This window comes from Emydura macquarii, unplaced genomic scaffold, assembly GCF_026122565.2.
Source record: "Emydura macquarii macquarii isolate MOO-44397 ecotype Brisbane River unplaced genomic scaffold, CSIRO-AGI_Emac_v2 contig_2994, whole genome shotgun sequence".
NCBI classification, from domain to species: Eukaryota; Metazoa; Chordata; order Testudines; family Chelidae; genus Emydura; species Emydura macquarii.
Window position 1 is genome coordinate 1,265,288 of NW_027133131.1, and position 18,428 is coordinate 1,283,715.

General features: G+C 68.4%; 2 protein-coding genes across 3 annotated transcripts; both read right to left on the minus strand.

Annotated features, from left to right (window-relative positions):
• Positions 1–4,074: 4,074 nt before the first annotated feature.
• Positions 4,075–7,009, minus strand: DDN (dendrin). Its single transcript, XM_067529768.1, has 2 exons — positions 6,607–7,009; positions 4,075–5,973 (listed from the first exon to the last, which is right to left on the minus strand). The coding sequence occupies exons 1-2, from the start codon at positions 6,813–6,815 to the stop codon at positions 4,269–4,271; spliced, it is 1,914 nt and encodes a 637-aa protein (XP_067385869.1). The 5' UTR covers positions 6,816–7,009; the 3' UTR covers positions 4,075–4,268.
• Positions 7,010–10,874: 3,865 nt separating this feature from the next.
• Positions 10,875–18,358, minus strand: PRKAG1 (protein kinase AMP-activated non-catalytic subunit gamma 1). 2 transcript variants are annotated; one of them, XM_067529762.1, is made up of 12 exons: positions 18,280–18,358; positions 17,143–17,191; positions 16,640–16,746; positions 16,311–16,392; positions 16,150–16,208; positions 15,811–15,856; positions 15,410–15,464; positions 14,588–14,714; positions 14,010–14,175; positions 13,226–13,263; positions 12,839–12,985; positions 10,875–12,525 (listed from the first exon to the last, which is right to left on the minus strand). In XM_067529762.1, exons 1-12 carry the CDS (start codon positions 18,286–18,288, stop codon positions 12,421–12,423), a joined length of 990 nt encoding a protein of 329 aa, XP_067385863.1. In that variant the 5' UTR covers positions 18,289–18,358; the 3' UTR covers positions 10,875–12,420. The 2 variants fall into 2 exon arrangements, with proteins under 2 accessions (XP_067385863.1, XP_067385864.1); XM_067529763.1 differs by lacking the exons at positions 16,640–16,746; positions 18,280–18,358 and having other exon boundaries at positions 17,143–17,177.
• Between the last annotated feature and the right edge of the window lie 70 nt (positions 18,359–18,428).

Sequence of the window (18,428 nt, forward strand, 5' to 3'; positions counted from 1 at the left end):
GGGGCAGGCAGAGACCAGCGCAGTCCTGCCCCGGGGAGTGTTGACTGAGCATGGGCCCAGCAGCCTTGCATAGCAGGACAGGCCGGTGCGGGCCAGGTCACAGGAGCCGCTCACCTGTGGACGGCTGGGTCCAGGCTAGTCCTTGGTCAGCGGCTCCTGTCGGTTGTTCCCATCGGACGGTGGCGTGAGTCGAGTTTGGTAGGTCTCAGCTCGCCCTCGGTGTCCTGGAAGCCCCGCGCTGGATCCGCCCTGTCCCAGCAGACCGGGCAGGCCACCAAGTATGTGGGGAGGCCAAACACTTCCTCATGAGAAAAAAATGTCGCCTCCCTACCCCCCCTCCCCCCCCGCTGCCAGTTGGGCTCCCATAAACCGAGGGCACCGTTTTCCCACATGGCCCCTGGTTCTGAGGGAGCTGCTAAACACCAGGTGGGGCCCATGGCTGCGCTGCACGCCTGGAAAACAGCCCCTTGACGTCCTGCAGGCTGGGCCCCAAAGCACTGCAGGAATCAGCCCGTCTGTATGGACAGCTCCTTGCGCGGCAGCGGGGCCCTGGCCTCCACACCACTCAGGACGATCCACCATCCCCCCACCGTTCCCACCCCACCTGCGGCCCAGCCGGGCTGGTTCCCAGATGGAACATCACCCCCTCGTGCCAACGGGGCCAGCCGGAACAGGCAGCTGAGCGGAGACGCGCTCCCTGCGCTGGGCGGGTTTGTGGCTGGGACGTGGCCTGGCCCTTGGCCTGTGAGAGGTAGGTGTGCGCTGACTCTGGGGGGGCGCAGAGGCAGCACTCAGCTGGGATGAACAGGAAGGCGGGTCTGGACTCTGGGTACCCCTAGTCTGCAGCCAAGTGGCACCCACCAGAACCTGGCTCAGTGAGATGCCAGAGTCACCAGCTGGGATCCCTGGGGGGGGATGGGGGGCGACGCTGGGGGTCTGGGGAGACAATCAGACCTGCTCCTTCTGGCTGTGAGCTCCCCAGCTCTGCCCAGGGCCCGGTGTGGCCCGGCTGGTTCTGGAAGGGGCAGTGAGCGGCTCCGCAAGGGATCCAAACGGACACGCCTGAGCGGAGCGTGGCGCCAAGGCCCTGTGCCCTCTGGACGAGCCGCCCTGGCCCGGATGGGAGCGCTGCAGCTGGGGGGTGAGGGGTCAGGGTGGTCTGTGATCTGACAGGGGCCCTTTAAAAAGAAACAAGGCGAGAAAGTCACCGCCAGCCTGAAATAGGCCCAGCTGGCACCGCAGGGGGGCGGGAAAGCGGGCCAGCGCCAGGCCTGTGCTGCTTGTGGGCGGAGTCCACCTCGAAAAGGCTCCTTAAAAAAGAACGTGAGAGCAGCAGGACCCCGCGCGGGGGGTTATATTTACCCGCCTGACTCAGCCCGAGTCCGGGACACCGCACCACGTGTGGGAGGGGGCGTCCGGAGTCGGGGGCAGCTGGGAGGGACAGGGTTGGAGAAAGGACAGGAAAATATCAGGGCTGGTTCCCCGGCAGCGAGACGAAAGGGGTGCTGGAATCTGTGCTCCAAGGGGGGGGGGAGCCCCCGGATGTAGGGTCTGGGGGGCAGATTAGGACACCAGCCAACTGAGGGGCTGGGTTCAGGGCCTGCGCCCCATGGGGAAATCCAAGGAAAGGGAGGAGTTAGACCAGGGTGAAGAGGAGACGGGGAGCAGCCCTAGGACACCTGGGCTCTATTTCCAATTACAGTAAGGCAGTGGGGTCTAGTGGTTAGTGCGGGGGGCTGGGAGCCAGGACGCCTGGGTTCTCTGCCTGGCTCTGGGAGGGGAGTGGGGTCTAATGGTTAGTGCGGGGGGCTGGGAGCCAGGACGCCTGGGTTCTCTGCCTGGCTCTGGGAGGAGAGTGGGGTCTAATGGTTAGTGCGGGGGGGCTGGGAGCCAGGACTCCTGGGTTCTCTGCCTGGCTCTGGGAGGGGCGTGGGGTCTAGTGGTTAGAGCGGGGGGGCTGGGAGCCAGGACGCCTGGGTTCTCTGCCTGGCTCTGGGAGGGGAGCAGGGTCTGAGTGGGTTAGAGCCGGGGACGGGAAGGCAGCGTCTCGGCGTTAGTGGGAGGGGAGCGCTGCCTGCTGGGGCGGAGTGGGAATCAGGCAGGCCGGCTGGGTGCCCCCTGGCTGCCCTGGCGTGTGCACGCCCCGTCCTGCTGCTATAAGCCCGTGTCACGGGGAGGGCGAACGGCGGGCGCTGGTTTTAAATAAAGTGCAAATTGGACACATTCGCTGTGCGGTTTGTTTTCTTTCCAGCTGGGAGATCCTTCCCCCACCCCCTACGGGCAGCGTGAGTAAGGGACGGTGGCTGTCCTGGGATGGGGGGGGGCATTTTGCCATCACATCCCCCCCTCTCTGGGTGACTCACCCGCTGGAGCCCCAGGAGCCCCGTGAGGTCAGAGCGCTCAGCCACAGTCCAAAACAAAGGGTGGCAAGGGGGGGGGGGGCACTTCCTGATGGAACACCTCACTCGGCCATGGCCAGCCTGGCTCGTGGGGACCCACAGGGCTGCCGAGGGCCGCGTCTCCACCAGCACGGAAATAGCTCACTCAGGGTGCACACAGAGGCCTCACACATTTGGTGCAGGCTGCCAGGACGCCTGGGTTCTCTGGGGGGAAGAGGGAGGGCTAGTGGCTGGGAGCCAGGACGCCTGGGTTCTATCCCTGGCTCTGGGAGGGAAATAGCCCCTGGCCTCCACAGCCTCCTGTGATTTACTGGAGCTGTGCTGGGGGTGCCCAGACCTGGGGCTGCGATGCGGCGGGGGCATCGGGGTGGCTGTCCCCAGTGGCCAGGGCAGGGGCGGCGCTGAGACCGGGGGGGGGGGGGTCCTTGTGATCGTACAGATGAAAACACCTGAGGCACAGAGGGGAGGGAAGCGGATCAGCCAGGGAGTCCGTGGCAAAGCCAGGAACAGAAGTCAGGAGTCCTGGCTCCAACCACTAGACCCCACTCCCCTCCAAGCCAGGGACAGGACCCAGGAGTCCTGGCTCCCAGCCCCCTGCTCTCACCCTTTGCTCCCTCCAGTAGGAAGCGCTGGGGGGGCCCGAGGGCAGGCAGGACCGGCCGCTCCTGGCAAAGCTCCTCCGAAGAGCCAGCAGGACGAGCTCGGAACCTGTGACCCGAGCCGTGCCCCGGAGCACCACGGCCGAGCCCGGCCGCCCCCACCCGGGGGTGAGGAGGAGATAAAAATTGGGTGTGTGGCGCCCTCCAGCGGTGGCTCAGGGAAAGGCCTGAAAGCACCGCCCAATTCTTTGGAGGGGCGGCGGGGGGGGGGGGTCCCTTCTACCGTCTCTGGGCACACTCCGGTTTGAACTTTGGTCCCAGGGCGGGAATTCTCACCCTGCCGCCCCTCCCGGGGGTCAGCACCCCAGCACGGTGCAGCCCGTCTTCGTTTCACGCGTCTCATCTCACAGGAGCCCAGAGCCTCCCTCCCTAGCGCCGCCCAGGCCTGAAATGCAGCTGCCTCTGGGGTGGGGCACAGCAGCTGTGTGGAAGCACAGGACTCCCTCGCCCAGCAATGAAATGCAACCACCTCTGGTGCCGAGCCCAGCAGCTGTTGCTGGGCCATGCCGCATTGGAGCGTGGGGCAGGACACTCAGCGGAGGGCAGTGCCGGGCAGGTGCAAGCGGCGATGGGCGGCTCCGGGTACAAACTCGCAGACGTGGGGCAGAGGCGGGGGCAGAGGCTCCCCAGTGGGTTTATTTCTCTTTGGAGCATTTTACTGCAGGTTCAGTTCACACAGAGGAGGAGTCCAGCGTACAGACACACAACCCCCCCCCGCCCCCGCCCCGGCCATAACCATGGGGGCAAGAGGGGCAGATGCCCAGGGCGCAACGCCACGGGAGGCAGAAAATGGGGCAGAAAAATGACCCCAAAAACCCGCACAACTTCAGCAGGGGCCAAATACGCTTGTTCCCCCTGGCGTTAAAATGCCTTGTTAGACTCTGCCGGGGGCCCCTGGCGGGCACGGACGGGCAGTCCGCACCCTCACGGGGGGGGCACTCCCCCCCTTCCACACGGGAGCTGCGAGCGGGAGCCTGGCCAGGGGGACCCAGAGGGTCTAACCCAGCAGTGCCCCCTCTAGTCACCTCCCTGCTCCCAGCCCCACCCTGGCCAGGCTGGGGGGGGGGGGTCACTGGGTCGCTTGATAAGACCTGGTGGGGGGGGGGGGGGGGTCAGCCTCGGCCTGCCACAGCGGGCCGGTATTAGCTCGCTCCGCCCCACGCCGCTAGGTCCCGCCTGGGGGTCTCGGGGCCCCTCCGCTCCATCGCCCTCACGCCGCTGTCCCGGCCCCGACCCGCTCCAGCCCCCCCGCCTCTGGGCCGGGCCCCCCCTCGCCCGGCACCACGGTGTCGCCGGAGCCGCTGCTCTCCAGGCTGCTGCTGCTGCTGTAGGAAAGCGCCTCGCACCGCTGCCGCGCCCTCCAGGCCATGTGGCCCCGCGGGACCGGCTCCTCCTCGGGCTCCGAGTCCGAGTCCGAGTCGGGCGCCGTGTGGCGGCGGATGCGGGACACGGCCTCGCGCAGGTCGTGGGCGCACAGCGCCGGGCACTTGGCGCAGGGCCGGGCCCGCGGCTCGCCGCCCTCGTCCGCCTCCCACCCGGCCTGGGCGCAGCTCGGCTGCGCTGGGGGGTGGGCGCCGTGCCCCGGGGGCTGGGGCAGCTCCTGGGGGGAAGCGGCCCGGCCGGGCGGCCCGGGGCCCCCCGCCAGCGGCTCCTGCCTGCCCTGAGCGGCCGCTCCCGCCCGCTGGCCCCAGGGCCGGGCGGTGTCTGGCTGGGGGCCGGCCCGCCGCGGCTCCGCCAGGCCCAGCTGGGCCGCGGGAAGCCCCGAGATCCGGGCCACCTGCCCCGCAGAGGAGCCGCCGCCGTGGGGAGGGGATAGCGGCCGGCTGGGCGGGTCCGGGGACCGGGGGGCCTCCGGGAGCCGCGCCTGCCCCCGCCGGGGGGCCGGGATGTACTCGGCGCGGATCACTGCGCCCGTGGCGTCGATCACAAACACGCCCCCGACCCCGGGCCGGCCGCGGCCCTCGCCCTTGGGCGCCGGGCCGGCCGCCAGCCGCGTGGGGCGGGGAGAGGGGGGCGCCCGGCGGCCCGGCCGCAGCCCGCTCCCGGCGCTGGCCGCGGGGCTGGGCGCGTAGCCGAAGCCCCAGCCGGAGGGGAGCCGCTGCCGGCCCGGCGCAGAGCGCGGCCCCGCTGCGGGCCGGGCCCACCCAGCCCCTCCGGCCGCCCGGGGCAGCGTGTGGCTCCCGCCGTCGGGGTTGGGCGCCCGGCAGAGAAGGGACTCGGCCGAGCCGCCCCGGGCCGGGCCCCGCGTCCCGCCCTCCGGCCCCGTCCCGGCGCGGCGCCCCAGGGAGCCGGACCCCGCGTGGTAGCTCCAGCCGCCCAGCACCTCCTTGGAGAACCGGGGCTGGCGGGGACCGGCCGGGCCGGCTGCGGGCTCCGGGCTGCGCCTGCGGCCGGCGCTGTCCGGGGGCCCGGGAGCCCCCTTACGGGGGGGCGCTGCCCGGCCGCGCTTGGCGGCCGGCGGCTGGGGGGCGGCGCGGGGCCGCTTGGCCGGGAGGGTGCGGTGGGGCGCGTCGTAGGCGGGGGGCGCTACGTAGGGCGGGGGCCGCGGCTCGTTGGGCTTGCGGCCGCCCTGCCCCGCCCGCAGCCGCCTCAGCATGTGGGTCTCGTAGCTGGGGGGCGCGGCTGGGAGCGGCCCCTCGGCTCCCCCCTCCAGCCGCCTCCTGCCCGGCGCCCCGGCCGCCGCTGGCCCCGGGCCCTGCCTCGCCGCGGGGGGCGTCGAGCCGCGTCTCGGCGTCCTCTCGCGGGGGGCGGCCCGGTCCCCTTCTGCCTCCTTCCCCAGTCGCCGCGGGCCCCGGGACGGGCAGCCGGAGGGCGGGGGCGCCGGGGGAGTCGCCTCGATCCACGGCAGGTCCTGCCGCACGCGGGGCCCCGGCCGGGCCGGGCCTAGGTCGGTCACGAAGCGCTTCTCCAGGCACCTGCAAGGCAGAGAGAGAGTCACGCTGGGCGGGGGCAGCGGGCCCTGTCCCAGCTCTAACCCCAGCTCCAGCTCCCTGCTGGGCCGGGCCGGCTGAAGGGCTGGTGCCGGCCCAGTGGGGCAGAACCATCCAGCCGGGTGCTGCGAAGGGGGGCTCGGGGGACCCTACATCCTGCGAAGCGGGCGGGGGGCAGACGAGGGTGGCACATGGGGCGACCCTGCTCCCAGCCCCTGGCCAGCTGGGCAGGCCCTTGGTGCCCACACGGGGGCAGGGGCCCAGCTTAGGAGGGGTTTGTCGTTGGCAGGAAGGGGATGACTGATGGGCAGCAGGGATGCCCTGTGGGGGGTGATGCCAGGGAAAGAGGAGATGCCCCCCCCTCCCAGTGCTGATCCACAGCCCCCTGCTATCCCAGCCCTGGGCTGCCCCCCATCACCGCCCCGCCGGTGCCTCTCACTCCTGACCTGCAGCCCCCTCCTGGCCCAGCCGTGGGTTCCCCTTGCCACGAGCTCGCTGGTGCCCCTCGCGCCTGCCCCGCAGCCCCCTGCTATCTCAGGCGAGGAGAGGAGCTTTGCGAAGCAGCCCCCTCCGCCCCCGGCCAGGACGAATGATCCAGTGAGACAGGCCCTGACTCACGCGTACTCCCCCGAGATGCTCCGGTAGATCCAGGGGGTGCCGTGGCCCCGCGCGGGCCAGCGCCCTGCCTCCATGGCGCCGCTGTGGCTGCAACAAGAGACCGTGTTAATCTCAACCACCAGCAGGTCCGTTCGCTCGCAGATCTGCAGGCGCCCGGGGCCCGGTCCCCCCTGCTGCCCATAGCCCCCCAGCAGCGGGCAGCCCAGCATGGTCCCTGACGACTTCCCTGTCCGGCCGCAGTGAGCCGGGCGTGCCCAGCAGAGCGCACGGGGCTGGGGCCGCCGGTGCCCACGTGCCGCTGGAGAGAGCCGGGGAGCTCCACGCCCGGGCTGTGTCCGCGACAGGAGCCGGGAGCAGCTCTTTGTGCGGGTGGGTGAGTGCCAGCCTGCCGGCAGCCAGCACAGAGCGTGCACACGGTGAGGAAGGCACACGGCACACAGCGTGCGCACACACACACACACACACACACACTTCTCAGAGCACGCGTGCGGCACTCAGCACGCACGCCTCGTTCAGACACACGCGCAACTCTCCGGCGGGGTTTCCAACCTGGCCTGGCACAGACCCCGCTCCATGGGCCCTGCAGATGGCCCTTCCCAGGCTGGCTATGTCCAGCACCCACGGGGGGCCCCTGGCTGCTATGGGAATCCCCCTTCCCAAGTGATGCCCCAGGCCTTGCAGAGCTCAGAGCAGCCGGGGGTCAGTGTGGGGGGGGTCACTGTTGGGTTAACTGGGTTCCCCTCCATCGGCAGAGCCCCCTCACGTCAGTGTCCAAGAGGGCCCAACCTGCTATCCCAGCCCCCGCCCCAGCTCTGCTGGTGCCACAAAGGCCTCACCCCCCCCCCCCCCGCCCTGCTAGGGGAGGGAGCAGCTCTGAGGAAAGGCTGTCTAGTGGTTAGCGCCAGGACTCCCAACTCTGAGCGGGGGCGGGGGCTGGGAGCCGGGACTCCTCACCTGGCCATGGCCAGCGCAGCATGTGTAGTGCCCTGGCCGTGCGAGGGTGCAGAGGATTGAACACGTTGGAAGGGGGGGGTTGGGGCTCAGGCTTCGCCCCCTCTCACCCCCCCCCGAGAGATGCAACAATCTCACTAAATTACAAGGTTTGGCACCAACGTGCTGCAGCCCACGCCGGCTCGGAGCGAAACCTAGCAACCAGGCGCCGGCATGGCAACCGCCCCGCAGCCAGGCTCCAGCAAGGGGGTGGCAACAGCTCTGCCGAGTTGGGATGGGGGGAGGAATGGCCCTGCCGAGATGGGGGGGTGGGGCTGTCTCTCTGGGTAGAGTGGCGGGGGGGGGGGAGGGCTCTGATGTGCGTAGTCCAGGGTGGTCACGGGTGACCCTAGTCCCTGCTCCGCACAGAGAACCCAGGCGATCGGGCCGGGGTCATGGGGCCCTTCAACTCCAGGTGCCCATCCGGGCCGGGACAGGCAGGGCCGGTGCTGGAGACAAGCCTGGGCCAGGTAGGCTGCATCTCTGCCCATCGCTCAGCCCTGCCCCAGCAGCGGCCTAGTTGGCCCTTGCCCTGGCTGCCTGTTTCGGTCGCCCCCCCCGGGCTCTGACTTGGGCTGGATCAGAACCAGCACCCTGGCCTGGGGAGCTCCCGGCGCCTTCACCCCCGAGCCTCGGCCCCAGCCCCTACCTGCTAGCGCGTCCCTCCTGTCGCCCACCCTGGCTGGATTTGCAGGCCCTGGAGCTGAGACGTCAGCACTGACCCAAGCAGGCAGCTCTGGGGCTGGGTTATTACTCACCCCCCCCCACACACACCCCCACCAGTGCCCCTCAGAGCCTCCCACCCGGCAGGGAATGTGCCACGCTCAGCACCGCCCGGGCAGGCGTAGCTATGCCGATGGCGGGGGCGGGTGTTGGGGAAGTGAGAGCATTGGCTGGGGAGGGACGAAAGCTGCCCCCCCATGCCCCGAGATCCTCCCCCCATTCCCAACGGGCCAGTTAGTGACACTGCTGGGCTTGGCGCTCGGGAGAGGGGGGCCTGCAGACCCATCACTCGCCAGCCAGCCCCGGGTCACCAGCCCCCTCCTGTCCCCCATGTGCCTGCAGCCCAGCCCCATTACTCTGCTCCCAGCCCTGCCCACGCTCCCTGCCGCCCCCTTCAGAGGTGGCTCCAGCACAAGCATTGGGCATGTGGGGGGGCAAGGCCAGGCCCAGGAAGGGACAGGCAATACCTTGCGTCGCCTAGCGGAGATGGCGGTGCCGGGGGGGGGGGGGGAAGTGAGGGCGAGGCTGTGCCAGCAGCACCAGGCCTTGGCGATGAGACTCTGAGCAGAACCCAGGAGTCCTGACGCCAAGCGCTGCGCTCGTACCTAGCGCTCAGGCTCCTGCCCAGAGGTGGGGGTAGAACCCAGGCGTCCTGCTGCCCTGCTCTAACCGTTAGACCATGCTCCCTCCTTCCTTCCAGAGGACCCTCTGCCCCAGCTGGCTCTGCCCTGCAGATGTCCTCAGCTGGGCTTCCAAAGGGATTTACAGCTGGCCGCGGCAGAGGCTCGGTGGGGTCCCTCCCCCCGTGTCCCAGTGGATGGTGACACCGTGGGGCGGGTGGGGGAGGCTGGCAGAAAGCAACGCTCCTCTCCCACTGTGAAATGACCCAGTCACTCACTGGTGGGCGCTGGGGGCTATGGAGGAGGGGCAGCAGTCCCTGCCCTTTGCTCCTGCAGCGTCAGAGGCGCCAGTTCCCAGGGTCCCTGTGCGGCACCAGGCCCCAAGCTGCACAGGGCAGAGACGGGGGTTTGAATCCCCTGCTGGGGTGAGGGCAGGCGGCAGCTGTTTCAGGGCCATATTGACACTCTACAGGGCCCAGCTCAGGAGCTGGTAGAGACCAGGCTAGTGTGGGGGGCTGCCCCTGCTGGGCGACCCACAGGACTGGGTGAGCAGGGTTTGCGGGTTGGGCCAGAGAGGCAGCGGCAGAGCTGATGGGGAGCCCTGGGCTGGGCTAGTCGGGACTGAGACAGGCTGCGAGTTGTTCCAGGCAGCTTCTCCTTCAGACCTTCCAGCTGGGCAATGGCAGCTTTATAGATGTGCAAAACTGGGAAGGAGCCGAGGGGTCACGTTAGCCAGACCAGTGTTTCTCCACCCCCAGTCCATGGACCGGCCCCATTCTGAGAGCCTCCCCCACTGTCTAGGAAGCCGGCCCCTGGTATCAAAAAGGTTGAGAAACGCTGCCAGGTGTTTGTCTCACCTGCTCTTTAAAATCTCCAGTGTCAGAGATTCCAAACCTCCCCAGGTAATTTGTTCCCGGGCTGAGCCACCCTGACATGGGGAAGTTTTTCCGAACATCCAACCTGAACCGCCCTTGCTGCAATTTAAGCCCATTGCTTCTTGTCCTGTCCTCAGAGGTTAACGAGAACCATTTTTCTCCCTCCTCCGTGTAACAACCTTTTATGTACTTGAAAACTGTTATGTCCCCTTTCCGTCTTCTCTTCTCTAGACTAAACAAACCCAGTTTTTTCAGTCTCCCCTCATAGGTCATGTCATGTTTTCCAGACCTTTGATCATTTTTGTTGCTCTTCTCTGGACTTCCTCGTTTGTCCACTTCGTTCCTGAAATGTGGCGCCCAGAACTGGCCACAATCCTCCAGCTGATCAGCGCGGAGCAGAGCGGAATTACTTCTCGTGCCTTGCTTACAACACTCCTGCTAACACATCCCAGAATGATTTTTGCAACAGGGTCTTGACCAGGGTCTGTCCTTTGTGTGGTTGGCTCTTTCTCATCCTCTCGCGGAGGTGGGGTGTGTGTGTCTGTGTGCGCGCAGGGTGTTGGGTTGTGTTTGGGGAATCACAGCTGGAAGGGAGCCCCAGAGGGTGTCTAGTCCAGCCCCCCCATGCTGAGCAGAACCCAGTAACTCTAAGCCAGCCCGGCACAGCCTGTGTCCAACCTCGGCTGAAACCCTTCAGTGATGGTGATTCCACTCACACGCCCAGGGCCAGAGCGGAGTAGAGGACCTACGCTTTCCTCTCTCGCACCCCACGTATTTAACGACCCTCTTCCAATTGCCTTTCGCGTGCCCTGCGCAGTGTGATGCTGTGTGCGTGTCACCCTCTCTGATTTTGTCCCTACCTGCTTATGCTATTCTTTCATCTCCTCCAGAGCAACTTGTCCATGCTTCCCCCTCTGCCAGGTTCCTGCTGGGGTCAGATTGGCCTCTTCCCATTCTCCCCGTGGCGTGGGGAGTTTGCAGCGGCCCTGTTAACGGTCTCCGTCTCTGTCCGGGTTTATGGCAGCCCTAGGCGCTGGGGAGGGCCTAACTCCTGGGGGTGTTTGTCCTGGTGTGACTGGCCCTGACTGAGCGCTGGTCTCCTGCACGGATGATCTTCACCCTGGTGGCAGAAAGGTCCCTGGAGCGCCAAGGAGCAGGGGCAGCGATCCCCACACCATGGGTTGTTAGGTAGCTGGGTCCAGGCCATGCAGCGCCTTGGCCAGGACTGGGCCCTTGAACTCAATGGAGCCAGGGTGTGGAGTCTGACGTGCCGGGCTGGCCGGGGCACTGAGCGGCACTTTGGAACCAGCCTGAGTTCGCAGCTGCTGAAGGCTTCCTGCCCAGGCGTACGGCCTTGCTGGAGCCTGGCCGAGAGGGGACCAAGGCGAGAATAACCGGGCTGGCCCACGCCTGCTGGTAGGGGAGGGAGGGTCTAAGCCGGTTGGGACGGGCAGAGCGCAGGACTCACCGGTGCTGCACCGGGTGGGCGCAGCGGTAGGGAGGAATCCAGGGAGGGGGGCGTGAACCACCCCAGGGTGCCAAGCTGCTCCAGTGCTTTCCTCCGCCGCCAGCACGGGGCCAGCAGGGGGGCTGGCTCGTGGGTACCAGCCTGGGCAGCTGCTGTGTAGCCAAGCGCCTGGCTCCCCAGCACGGCCACCACGTGGATTGGAACGGGACCTCGGCCTGGTTTTTATTACTCTTTTCCATTACAGAGTTGCGAGAAAGAAGCAGGGAGGGAAGCAGACGCCGCGCTGGCCGGGTCAGGGTCCCAGGCGCGAGTTCCTGGGAATCTCCTCTCCCCAAACCCACGACGGCCACCAGCCCAGACTTGGAAGAAAGAGATGCGTGATGGGTTCAAAGCCTGGGCCGGCGAGAGGGAGCGAGCACCTGCCCCACGAGGGCCGGATCCAGACTACAAAAATGGTGCTCAATGAAAATGGCGTGTAGATTTTCTTAAGAGATCGGGGGGGGGGGGGGGGGCGGCCACAGGAGAACGGAGAGGCGGGGGCAGTTTCAGATGCCCACGTGCAGGGCCGAGTGGTGTTGCAGGGGCTGGTTGAGATCTGACCCCGGGGAGGGACGAAATAAGGAAACTGTTCCAGCTCCCAGGGGGAGGGCGAAGGGCCCCAGGGGCGCCGAAATGGGAACAGGTCCAGCACCGTGGGGCAGCTGAGCACCCAGGGCTTCCCTGGTCTGGGTTGGCACCGGCGGCAGGTCTCGCCTCCCTCAGCTTTAGCAGGGCTGGCATGCGGGCAGAGAGGGACAGCGTGTCCGCCCCCAGCCTGGGGCGCTGCCGCCGGCAGGCGAGGTCTGCTCTGCCCATCTGCCCACGTGGCCTTGGGGGCCCCCCTTTTCCGGAGGGGCCAGCAGCGCCTGTGGATGGAGCAGCCCAGCCTGCCCGGGGGAACCGGGTGGGTTTATTGCTGGCTCTTGGCCAGCGTGCAGCCCCCCCATCCTGCTTGTTTGGGGGGGTGGGGGGCTTCGGCTCGGGAGTGTGATGCTGGTGGAGCAGTGGCAGGGCCAGCGGGTGACGCGCGGCCAGGGGGAGGCCTGGCTTCCTGGGTCCGTCACTCAGCAACAGTCTCAGAGCGAGCAGCGCTGCGCCCTCAGGGCTGGGGCCCGCCCGGGAACACCAGCGCCTGCAGGATGTCGGAGAGGGAGATGATGCCCTTCACCACTTCACTCTCGTCCACCACCACCAGCCTGTGGACCTGAGGCACAGACAGACAGACAGACAGGCCGAGGTCAGGCAGGGGCACTGCAGCCTACGACCCCCCCCATCCCAAGGGAGCTCGGGACCCCTGCAGGCCTTTCCCTCCCGCACAGACACTGCGATTTGAGACAGGAAGTGCAGGAGGAGGAGCCGCGCGTGAGGGTGGGGGGAGGCAGCACGGCGCCCGCGGGGCCAGCCTGAGTGGGAGGGAAGTGCGGCTCTCCCATCCAGGCTGGCGGGTTGGGCCGCATCCCGCCGTGGGGTTACGAGGGGCCACGCAGGCAGAGGGCGGGGGGCTCTGGGGAGGTTACCTCGGCCTCCACCAGGCGGTTGATGATGGTTTCCAGGGTCTCGTGTTTGTAGCACTTGAGGACGCCCTCGAAGCACTGGGAGCGATGCCGCAGCGCCTGGGTCACCGTCACGTCCAGGTTGTTGTAGGTCTTCTCGGCCGCCAGGTTCTGGGGACGAGGCGCACGGGGGTGAGCTGGGGGCGCCGGGGCCCTGCGATCACCGTCCCGTCTGCCGCGCTCACTCTGCCCCCCCCGGGCTGCACCCCATGGCGGGGGCTGAATCCGGCCATGCCCAGCAGCGACAGCCACCCATGGGCAACACCTCCGGGGTGTCTGTGAGAGCCGCTCACAAGTGGGTACAGGAACCCCCCCGCCCCCGCCCCCGCGCTGCACCGGGGCGGTACTTACAATGACGTCAAACTTGGAGTAAATGTCCACGACCCGACCTGAGACAGAGGAAGGGAGGGGCTGGTGAGACAAGGACAGGGCCCGGCCCCCTCGCCTATCCGTGGGGGCTCCTAGACGGGAATCCCACCGCCCCACTGGCTCCGCATCCATTCCAGCCCTGTAGGTCCCTCTGGGGGCCCAGCCTGGCGGTGGGGGCAGGGAGGGGGGGGCGCAGAGCCAGGGGAGGATGGGGGGCCTGTATCACGCTCTGGCTGTTTCGGTTCCATCCAGAGCTGACTGACAGCGGTGTGGTTTGCTGGGGGTTCCCGGGGCAGGAAGCCGGCCAGCCCCCAGACAATGCAGGGGTCAATTCCTGGGGAGTTTTACTTCCCCCCAGCTGCATCACCTGCCTGGTGGCTCCTGGGGGGCCGGTGCTCAGGGGCCCCAGACTGGGCTCCATGAACACAAGGGTCCATCAATTCGCTTCCTGCCAGGGGCTATGGGCCGCCGTCTGCGCTCACAGCCCTGGGGGGCCGGTGGGAGCCAGCAGGAGAGAAACGCCCGAACTGGGAGAGGGGCCCAGGGAGCGTGGGAAGCAGGCATCCCCTGGCTCTGCAGAGGGGGTGGTCTCCGCTTGGCTCAGCGCTCCGGGCGTGGGGATGGGCTCGCAGGCAGCCGACAAATCAGCTTGCAGACGGCAGCTCCGGCCCTGGGGGGTACGGCTCTGGGCCTGTCGCCTGGGGAGACTGACTCGGAGCCCGGACACACCACCTTCCTCCTTCCTGTGGCTGCCCCAGCCCCTCACCTGACTCGTCCACCACGGGCAGGGCTGAGACGCGGTGCTGCACGAAGATGCCCAGGGCCACGTAGATGGGCGTGTTGGGGCGCACCAGGGCGATGTTGGCGTAGGTGCCAATCTTCAGCTCCTCCAGGGTTTTGGACATGAATTCCGCCTTCGGCACCTCTGCTATCTGCAGGGAATGCGGGGGGTTGACACGGGCCTGGCCCGGCTCGCCCACCAGGAGCCCAGAATCGCATACAGCCCCTCGTCTCCTCCCCCATCGGACCCAGAGCGGGCAGCCGGGCACAACGCAGAGAGAGCTGGGGCCTTGGGGGACCGGGGGGCCCCTGCAGGCAGAACAGAGAATGACACTAACCAGCGTCTCCGTTCCAACCGTGGGGCGGGGCATTGCTGCCAGGGGGCCGAGCGGGGCCGGGCAGGGGTGTCCGGCCCAGATCCGCACAGCAGCTGGGGCACGGCGTGTTCCCGCCATGGGCTGGCCGCGCGCGTGAGCAACGCGCTAAGTGAGCGGATTCTACCGCCCCGAATCCCCCCCCTCCAGCCATCACAGGGGCACGTCCCGCATCGGGGCCAGGGCTTACGAAGAGCTTGAGGAACTTGAGGATGCGTTTGTGCGTGAGGATGTAGAGCGTGTTCCCCGAGGCCGGGTCGATGACGGGCAGCCGGTGGATCTTGTTCCGGATCAGCGAGGAAACGGCGTCGAAGAGGCTGCAAGACGGAAGGGGGCGGGGTAGGCGGCGGCGACGCCCTGAGCGTGGGCTCAGCCACCCGGACTCCGGGGTTCTCCTCCTGGCTAGCGCAGCTCTGCCGGCACGGGGTGGCAGCCTGCAGCCCCAGAGCCTGCTCCTGTCATATGGGGACGACCCAGGGCGGGCCATCCCCCGCAACACATGGGTCCCCACCATCCCCCGCTCGCTGGGAGCTCGGACCCGCTGGCGCCTGCGTGAGGCTGAGTCGCTAGTGGCCGCAGGTGACCGTCTGGGGGCCCGTGGGGCTGCCCATGCACACAGCACGCCCTAGGCAGAGGAGGGGGAGCCTGTTCTGGACGTGGGGGGGCACATAAGGGGCAGATCAGCGAGTCAGAGGGAGCCATTCCGGGGAGGGGTGGGGGTCAGTCGTCCTGGGCTGCGTTTCAAGCTGTGGCACCCCGACATTCACAGACCAGCCCTCCCAGGCCACCCCCCGAGCTGCACAGGGTTGCGTCTGAGCCCCACCCCCCGAATCCCCGAGCCAAGCTCTGCGGATGGGCACGGTCAGCTCCTTGTGTCCGTACAGCACCTGGCACCGTGCGGCTTGGGCCAGGACTGTGCTGCTCTGCACCAAGGCAATGCGGGTAAATTCCCCCCACTGCCCCCTTTCCCAGAGGGCCTGGGGGGGGCGGGCAGCCAGGGGCGAAGTGTTACCTGGCATTGGGGGAGATGCAGACCAGCGGTTTGAAGGAATCTTGCAGGTAGACCTCTGGGGGGGGGAAAGGAGACGCGCTCAGCGAGACAGACCCGCACGCCTCTGCCATCTGGCACGGGGGTCAGCCCGGGCCTGCAGGCTGGGTCACAGCCGAGGGAGGCGGGACGCACATGCTGGGACCGGGGCAGCTTTCGACTGATCTCATCTGCGATCAGCTCTGCCCTGCGTGGGGGGCTCCGCAGCGCCCAGGTGATCCCAGCCCCCCTCCCTGTGGCACGGTGCCCCTCAGCTCCCCCTTCTGCTCCTCTCCCCTGCCACCACTGCCCCTCCCCCCACAGTGCTTCCACCCCCCTCCCCCCGTACATCACCCTCAGCCCCCTGCACCTCACGCCCCTCTTACCTCGCCACGTTTCTATTTTATGCTCCTCCAGCTCGTAGATTTGAACCTAGATGGGGGGAGGAGATTAGCCACAGCCATCTCTGCCATCAGCCCTGGGCATGGCTTGGGGGCTGTAAACCGGGTGCGGGGGGGGGGGGGGCACTGCCCCCAGCGCGAGCACACCCAGCGGGGGAGGGAGCAGGGCCAGCCCAGGAACGAGGGGCATGACCCTGCTGGTGGAGGGGAGGCGGCAGGGGACCATTGCCAGGACCCCGCTTACAACCCTCCGAGCCCTGGGCATGCAGCTGGCAGGGGCCGGGCGCTGGGGAGGGCAGAGCCTGTTGGGGTGCCCGTCCTTACCATAGCCGACTTGTAGTAGCGATGGAGGATGTTGATGAAGTCGGTGATGGTCAGCATCCCTGGAGGGGGAGAGAGAGCGCGTGACGGGGGGGCCCTTGGCAGTTCGGTAGCGAGCGCCCTCCTCGCCCGCAGGCCAGCCGCGCTGCCAGCCCCAGACTCACCCACAAAGCTTTGCTTCTTGCTGTCCCAGAGCGGGGCGGCCCGCACGCCGTTGGTGACCAGCGCGAAGAAGGCTTTCTTCACCTGCAGCCCAAGACAGGGACGCGCATCAGAGCGAGGGGGGGGCAGCGCCTGTCAGAGCTCACCGAGGGTGGGGGCGCTGGCGGGCAGACAGCCTCTCAGAGGTCGTGGGACGGGGGCACTGGAGGCCGTGCCCAGGATGCCAGGCTCCCCATGCACACACCGTGCCTCGTCCAGCCCGTGGCACTGCTGGGCTCAGCCGGCCATGCCAGGCCCGGTGCCAGGCCAGCCGCCAGCGGGGGGCACCCACCTGCAGGGAGGTGTCGAAGACGACCAGTTTGGAACTGGTGGGGATCAGGTCATAGCAGCGATGGGACTTCATGAAGCTGGAGTAGACCCCGCTGTTGGGTTCGGCGTCTGAGGGGGGAGAAAGTGCCGTGAGGCGGCGGTGGGGGAGGGGAAGGACTGGGGGAGCCCCACGGGGAGCTCGGGGGTCCCGTTCCAAGGAGCAGCTCTTGCTCCATCTGGGTGCAGGCACCCGGCCCCCCACACGGCCCCCACACCCCGTGCCTAGCTCTGGCTGCCCCCTCACCACTGCCAAGGCCTCAGCTGGACCCCGCAGGCTGGGAAAGATGGGCCCCGGTCCAGACCCCAGGAGCTCGGAGGGGAGGTCGCAGCCCCTCCGTCAGAGCAGGTCAGGGGTGGGCTGGTGCTGGGACCTTCTACGGCAGCCTCTGACTCTGAGTCAGTGCAGCGATCCGATCCCCCCCCCCACACACACACACACCTCTGCCAGCCTCGCCCAGCCCTCACCTTCCGGTGCCAGGGGGCATTTCTCTGCAACGTCCTCAGGAAGCGTGCCCTGCAGACAGACAGACAGACAGAGATCAGAGTCCTCGCCGGCCACCCGCACCCCGGTGCCCCCCAGCCTCAGAGCACAGCAGCCATCGGGAAGCGGAGAAGCAACAGGGGACGTTGGAAATACGATGGCCTGCTCGCCCGCCCCACGACGCGGTCTCACTGCTTCGGGACCGGAGCATGGCAGCCCTGCCCCTGAGGGCAAACCCCCCCGCACCGGGTTTCCTTTCCCTGCAGGAGCCAATGGTGAAATAACGGCTCCCACCAGCGAAACCCCACTGCACACAGCCCGCACCCCTGGGCACCCCCGCAGCTTCTCCTGGGCCCAGCCAAGCAGGGAAGTGACTCGCCCACACGGCGAGGCAGAGCCGGGCGAGAAAAGAACCCAGGAGTCCTGGCTCCCAGCCCCTGCTCTAACCCCTTGAGCCCGCTCCGGACCGACCTGCCCCCGGCTCCCCTCGGCTGCAGGCTGCAGCGCCAAGCCCGGCGCGCTCCCTCGCGGCCCCCTGGGAGCCAGGCGGGCGCTGGGGGGGGCACAGAAGAAATGGGCTTTGGGCAGCAGCTCATGGCTCGGGTGCCAGGGAGAGAAGGCAGCCGGTCCGGCCAAGGGGCCAGGGGCCAGCGGGGCCCAGCGGGATGAAGGGAGCACCCCGCTCGCCCGCCCCACACCCCGCCTAGAGAAGCACCGGGACGGGGGCCCGGCCCGGGAAAGGCAGCCCCAGGCCCTTCGCGGCGCAGGGCGGGGCAGCTGAGCCGGCTTGGCCCGGACCCCCCCGGGGCCGGCAGGACAGACGGGTGCTTTGCCTGCTCCCCCCCCCGGCCCAGCCCCCGCTTCGCTCTGTGCCCGGGCGGGCAGGACGGGGGCGCGGAGGGGGGCTGATGGACAGATCCGTCAGGCCGGGGGGCCCCCGAGGCGGGCGGAGCCGGGGGCAGCCGGGTCCCGACCCCCCCGCGTGCCGGCGGGGCCGCTCTCGGGGTCTCCGCTCCAGGGCCCCGCCCATTGCCGGGGTCCCCGCCGCCGGGAGCTAACGGGGTGACGCGGCCCTGCCGGGCGGGGGGGGGGGGCGCGGCGGGGACCGGCCCGGCTCTTACCGACTCCATGGCCGCGGGCGGCGCGTCTGGCTCCCGCCGAGCGCTCGGGGGCAGCAGCGGGACCGGCCGGGTCGGGGATGGGGGGGCTCTTCACTTCCGCCCGGATCTACTTCAGCCACTTCCGCCAGCAAAGGTCATGTGACCGGAAG

Coding starts and splice junctions, on each gene's coding strand:
- DDN (XM_067529768.1), bottom strand. CDS start 6,815: ATGCTGGGCTGCCCGCTGCTGGGGGGCTATGGGCAGCAGGGGGGACCG. Junction 5,974..6,606: donor AGCATCTCGGGGGAGTACGC/GTGAGTCAGGGC, acceptor TCTGCCTTGCAG/GTGCCTGGAGAAGCGCTTCG.
- PRKAG1 (XM_067529762.1), bottom strand. Junction 16,209..16,310: donor CAAGAAGCAAAGCTTTGTGG/GTGAGTCTGGGG, acceptor CTCCCCCTCCAG/GGATGCTGACCATCACCGAC. Junction 15,465..15,810: donor TAAAATAGAAACGTGGCGAG/GTAAGAGGGGCG, acceptor TCCCCCCCCCAG/AGGTCTACCTGCAAGATTCC.